The sequence below is a fragment of the Etheostoma spectabile genome, chromosome 7, assembly GCF_008692095.1.
Source record: "Etheostoma spectabile isolate EspeVRDwgs_2016 chromosome 7, UIUC_Espe_1.0, whole genome shotgun sequence".
NCBI lineage: Eukaryota > Metazoa > Chordata > Actinopteri > Perciformes > Percidae > Etheostoma > Etheostoma spectabile.
Window position 1 is genome coordinate 20,957,396 of NC_045739.1, and position 6,574 is coordinate 20,963,969.

General features: G+C 40.4%; 1 protein-coding gene across 2 annotated transcripts in view; it reads left to right on the forward strand.

Moving 5' to 3' along the window:
• The window catches only part of gss (glutathione synthetase), a 13,301-nt gene that overhangs the window by 1,869 nt on the left and 4,858 nt on the right, over positions 1–6,574 (forward strand). For both annotated transcript variants that reach the window (XM_032519786.1, XM_032519787.1), the window contains exons 3-9: positions 1,119–1,264; positions 1,449–1,524; positions 3,659–3,798; positions 4,331–4,447; positions 5,467–5,547; positions 5,765–5,842; positions 6,002–6,071. In XM_032519786.1, coding sequence (XP_032375677.1) covers positions 1,119–1,264; positions 1,449–1,524; positions 3,659–3,798; positions 4,331–4,447; positions 5,467–5,547; positions 5,765–5,842; positions 6,002–6,071 — 708 coding nt within the window. The remainder of the gene's footprint in view (positions 1–1,118; positions 1,265–1,448; positions 1,525–3,658; positions 3,799–4,330; positions 4,448–5,466; positions 5,548–5,764; positions 5,843–6,001; positions 6,072–6,574) is intronic.

Here is a 6,574-nt window from a genome sequence, read left to right on the forward strand (position 1 = left end):
TGTCCACTTGACAGATTCTCATCAAGTAGGGTTATTTTCCATTATTGCATCCCTTATATAGAACACTTGACAAGTTCATAAGGTTCAATGTGAGCCCAAGATGACATTTTTCTTCTTAAAAATTAAACTTCCTGTGGCCTAAATTTTTCAGTATACCTCACATCAGAGAAAACTGACGTTTCAGTCACAAGCCTTCCAGATGGGGCTAGGAATATTATGCTTCTTGCCGGGGTTTGGACAGGAAGCGGAAGCACCGCGAAGCACCCTGAAACTGCCTGCGCCTTTTTGGTGGCCATGCTGTTGTATGTAATGGCTGTCTTCATCCGCCTCTTTGCCTACCTTCTTCTTTCTACTGAACTCTTGACCTGTTGGGCTATGAATCAGTCCCTTTTCCATTATTTATTAACCATGTCACTTTGTAACTGGTGGCAATAATCGCCGTGTATCTCCTAAATCCGTTAGTTTCTTTGGCATAGTGTAAAAGCTGCAGAAACACAAGGTTTGTTACACAGAGAAAGGTTAAGAATGTGCGTCTTGTTGTGATTTTTAAATAATGTAATAAAGTTGTAATCACTCAAGTAGTATCTCCTACGCATGAGTGAATAATGGTAAAAATTGTTTAACTTAATCAAACAACCACGGGGGGGGGTGGGTTGTTTTTGTGTGTGATTGTGTGTTCCGTGGGGGGGGGGCCGGGGGGGCTGGCTGGGGAGAGAACAGGACGTACACGATAGTTATCAAACCAGCTCTGCCTCTCTTTATTTTGAATTTTCATTCATGCAAACTGCATTGGAAAAATATTTACATTTCAGAAATTTCTATAGCAACCAGATCTGACCGTGTATTTGTGCCAGTAAGAGAGGACATTATTTCATATTAGTGGGCTGTTAAGCAATTAAAACTGCCCTGTTCAATGTGAGCCATGTTAGGAATTTGTTCTGCTTTGGGGTACAGGATTTGGCACAGATCTTTATTAAGCCTGTGTTTGCAGCTGCAGGAATTCTTAGCCAAAGTGCTTGCTTTGATTCCTCACATTCCATGTCCAGTGCTTGTGTTTTGTGTTGAATAGTTTTTTGAAGTCCGCATTCTTTTCTTACATTTTACAACTTGTTTTTCAGTTGGTGACGTACGCTCCGTTCACACTCTTCCCAACACCTGTGCCTAAGGCTGTGTTCCTCCAGGCTCTGGCAGTGCAAACACACTACAATACACTGGTGGACAAGATCAGCCAGGATCCAGACTTTTTGGAAGAGGCTCTGGCTAGGTAGGATATGAGCCAACAATAATTATGGTACGCTTGGAAATGTGGCTTTGCTGTGTAGTTTCAAGTAGCAGCATAGCATGCCAATAATATACTTCTATACAAATATGTGGGTGAATCTGTGACAACTAATGTATAATGTTGATTAAATAGTTTCAGGATTTTAACAGGGTGACATTCTTTATAGCACCATTGCCGTGGATGATTTTACTGCAAGGCTTTTCAGGATCCACCAACAAATCCTAAAGGAAGGAAGGTCTCAGGTATGTCGTCTAGCCACAAACAATAAAAATACAATGGTGCTTGCAAGACAAATAACATTTATCATGTCTTGATCATGTTTCAAGATGAATACTTATGTTCTCTGCTTTTTTGTTTTTGTTTTACAAAGCCAGTTAAACACTGAAGATCTTGCTTTCCACGGTTTTACAAAAGCTATGGTATTTTAGCCTTAATGTTCAACAATGCAGTCACGCAGTACATTACATTATATTACATGTCATTTAGCTGACGCTTTTATCCAAAGCAACTAACAATTGCTATATGTCAGAGTTCTCACGCCTCTGGAGCAACTAGGGGTTACGTGTCTTGCTCAGGGACACATTGGTTAATGTATCACAGTGGGAATAGAACTCGGGTCTCCCACACCAACATTACACATTAGACACAACGACTTTGCATAAACCAACTATGCTTGGACTTTCAATACATGAAAGGAGGCCTTGTCAGATACTGTAGCGGTCCTTCATCTTCAGAAAGGCTGATCATTCAATAGCTGTCTCAATCTGAATTTAAATATGAACATACCCACCTACTTACTTGGATTGACATTTATAGCATTTTATAATTTACAAACTAGTTTATTAGAAGTTTGTAATCTTCCTGATTTAATAATGTGTAAGTGACAGTTGTTGAATGTGACTTCTTCTTTTCTGTTGCCACTTTAATCCTCAGACTGATATTGCGTGTTGGCATAATGCCGTTTGTAGACTCATTTAGCCACTTGTCAGCAACCGCCTTTTTAAAGAAATTCACAAGTGGGATATTTTATGTCGTCGAACTTAGCATGAAGATCACTTTAGCTTGTGGGTTAAGGTGGAAAAAAAGCTCTGGCTTGTTTTCCTTTTAAACCAATCACAATTGGCGGTGCATAGCCCCAGATGCGGCAGTGGTGCCCTCGGAAATATATATAGTTGATATGGCAGAAGGGGCCTGACATCCGCTGCGTCTCCTTTATCCCAGCACCATACATCTGCTAAGCCAGGCTAAGCTTGTGTTAACCACAAACCATATTTCAACCATCTAACCAAGAACCCGTTTGGAAAACCTATTGACTTTGAGACGAGGGAACTGAAAGTGCAAATACACTAATTTGTGTAATGGGGAAAATCACATTCAGGCATGAGTTCATATATCCTTTTATAATATTCATGTATTATTATTCATTTACTATGTTTTGTGTTACATGACTTCATTCAAATTATTTGTGTATGGTCCCTTCCTGAAAGCAGAGTCGACAGCTGTCTGTTGACTCCTCATCCATTGAAGGCCGGTGCCCTGTAGTCTGAAAGATACAGATGTCCAGAGCTATGTCTTTGATAAAAGGCGCAGAGCTGGGACATTTTCTTACCGTACGTGACCAGATGACACCAGGTGGCCTTTAGCTGCTAAGATAAACGACCGCTAGAGATTCTGAGGATGGGGGACAGATGCAGTAATAACGTAGAAACGGCTCCAATTTGCATCATGTTAGGATTATTTGTTTTGCTAAGATTAGGCAATGTTCCCAAACAAGGTCTCCTCTTGTCTGGGGAAAAATGAATATAAGAATGTGATGTTTTCTGTTTAATTGCACCAGACACTCACACTGTTATTGCTGTTAACTGTTTTTGACATTTATATTTAGCAAAATATTATAAAAAATTCCACCCAAGACCAACTCAGTACTTTTGCTCAGCTGTCTTCGTTTTTGTTTCAACAAAGTCTCATTTCAAAAATTCTCCTCTCCTTCTATACAGAGAACTTCCACAACACTCGTTTCCTGCAGCACTCTATAACATTTCAGAAAATAGAGATACAATAACCCAACACCCTTTACAATAACCCAAAGCCCAAGGGGATTTCTTTAAATAATTTTGGAGAAAAAACGAAGAAAACCAGCAAATGCTTCCAGCTGAGAAGCTGGAACTAGGGACAGTTCGGTACTTTTGCCTGAAAGGTTATAAGAAATGAGTCAATTATTTAAATCATTGCGATTAATTTTCTCTCCCTCAATTAATCAATTAATTGTTTCAGGTCTAAACAACATAATGGGACAAATGGCTTAAGTTTCTGCCTTGATCCTAACCTTTTAGCGATCCAAGAAGTCTAAATGGCAATTCTTTTCCTTTTTTCTAGTCTATTGTGTTGGGTCTCAATCGGTCCGACTACATGCTGGACCAGGGAGATGATGGGTCGTCGTCTTTGAAGCAGATAGAAATCAACACCTTTGCTGCCAGTTTCGGAGGTCTCGCTTCACGCACGCCAGATGTTCATCGGTAAGTCTGTCGTTGGCATACCGCCTATAGACTCAGCAGTGCTGGTTGTTGAACAATAAACTCCCATGGTCCCACACAACTTCACAATGTCATCAAAGAGTCTGTGTTTTGATTGAGAGACCCCTACGGACACCCCTTCCAGCGGAAATGTACAAATTGTACATTGAATTGTGATGAAAATAATTTGGTTAGTAGGGCAACAACAATTAATGATGACATTGTTATAGCTGGTGATGAATTGTGTGAGCCTAGTGTGGGAAATATAGTGAAACACAGAGAAAGTTTCAGCAGACATGAAAAAAATAAAAGTATAAAAGCTACCTACTGAACCCTTTTAAGGCAGATACCTTTCCTGTGTTGAAGATTTTGCCGAGGCAATCTAGAGTGTGTTGTTGCTTTAATTAAATATCAGAGTGATGTTATTGGCTCTTTTGGTTTTCATGAAATGATTAAAGTGCAGTCAGTAAGAAATAATTACATATAATTTGCTGTGATTAACAATGCCGTAAGTATCATTCCTCTCGCCCGACAGACACGTCCTTAACGTGGCTGGGCAACTGGAGGAGAGCCGGCGGATCCTCGACAACAACCCTGCAGCCGGTCTGGCCAAGGCTGTTGCCAAAGCCTGGGAGCTCTATGGATCAGAGAGGTAGGAATGAAGTACATCCACTGAACTTGGCCTTTAAAACTACATGTCCTCGCCTAATGGATGCCCCTGACTTTACTCACTTACTGTTGGATATACTTAGCTTAACATCAAGTGCTGGATAAACCCATTCCCCTTACAAAGAGTCTAGAGGAGAAACATCCTCTAGTGGAATTATGCAGACTCAGCTACTTCAATACCAGCAGCATCATACCCATACCATCAACTACTGGTGGATCAAGTCTTTCAAGTGGAATAAGATCTCTGCTGATGTTGGTATACCCCTTACCGCTTGGCAATATGTTGTTGGTTGCCTCTCCTTCAGCTTTGCAAAATGTATGCTAAATTGTCTATTTTACAAATATCAGTTGTGCTTTATGTGTTTTCCGCTGGACGGTGATGGCATGTGGCATGTGTTGAAATCAACTTTCCAGTCTCCTTCCAACTCTGCTAGCCTGGCCCGTCAAAGTTTTCAAATGTAAACATCAGGGTAAACACTAAGTTAAAGGTGAACATGGCTATCAGCTATGAACCCAACTACGCGGACAAGCAAGACCGTGTGCGGGCATCGCACGGTGACCCATGTGGCCTTTGTTGATTCCCAGCTGGATGGCGGGAGCTGTGGTGTCTTTTCGCCAAGATTTTTGGTGCCATCCAACCGGGTGACTCCTTTTTTCTATGTGTAAATCTAACAGCCACATTCTGCTTCATGACGAATCCTGCACAAGTTGAAGGAGCTGATGTGATAGCATTTCACTGGGATTGTACCTCATACAGTTGACCGATCTATTGTTTGATTTGACTATATGTCACTGATGATCGCATATAATACCAGGCTGATTCAACTTCAAGGCCTGATGGATTAAGTATTTTTAAATCAGTTGTGTTTACTATTGCTAGGCGGCAGTTGATTAAAACAATGCCAGTAAGATCTGTGGACTATTCAGAGTAACCACAGGTCCATAATGATCATTAAAGGTAGCTGTGAGCGTGTTTTACAGGAGCAATTGTTGTCATTACAGAGCAGTCGTCATGTTCCTGGTGGAAGAGGGCCAAAGGAACATCTTTGATCAACGATACATTGAGAACGAACTGTGGAAGAGGTATGTGCGAGTACAGAGGAAGCCATTCCCCATTGGCTTTAGCCAACGTTGTCTTCGATATTAAAGTGGTTCTATTTTAGTAGAACAAACATGACAAACTGAAGTATGTTGATTCTCATTTAGTTTGCTTTATCTTGTTATGCCTCGTTTTGCATTTTTGAATGGTGTGAAAAATGGCGCCTCTTGTAACCAGCCCACTACTGTCTGTGTGTTTCAGGAACATAAGCACAATGAGAAAGCGGTTCGACGATGTTACTAAAACAGGATCTCTTGATCAGGACAAGAGGCTATTTGTGTAAGTCCGTTTCTGTCAGTTATTATCTAAATAATTGCATGATGTGACGTATTATGACGTATTATTCATACATTAAATCTAATGCTATACATAGTTATAATGTATGATATAATTCTGATCAGTTGTTCTTAAAGTGCATTTATATGACTCTCTTTTCAGTGATGACCAAGAAGTAGCAGTGGTGTACTTCAGGAATGGCTACATGCCGGAGAACTACATTTCTGAGAAGGTCATCACCTAAATCTTTATTCCTAGTTTTAGTAACTGACTATGTGAAGTGCAGGCAGCATAGAAAATGATGTTACATGCAGACACTACCACTTTTAAGAGTTTAGTTAGGAATGGACAAGAGGAGTTGAAACCTTTGTTGAGCCCTTTAGGTTTTCCAAACAGACATACACAACTTTGTTTTCTTCTTCTTCTGTGCTGCCACACATTATTATTACAATTCATGCCCTACATGGCAAAACAATCAATTCTCATGTTGGGACTTCAAGATTAATTTAAAGAATAATCACATTATTGCGTTAAGTTTTTGCAACTCAGGTCAAGGTATAGGAGAAGGGGAATTTTATTCTGACTGCTGCTTGGTGAACAGACTTTAAAACCATGTTTTTTTACATTGTTACAGCAGCGTTCTGCTTTCCGTGTGTCCAGTGCTCTACTTCATTCTTCTGTCACTGTGGACAGCACAGGCTCACATGTTTCCTGCCCCCCTTCTTTATGCTCTGC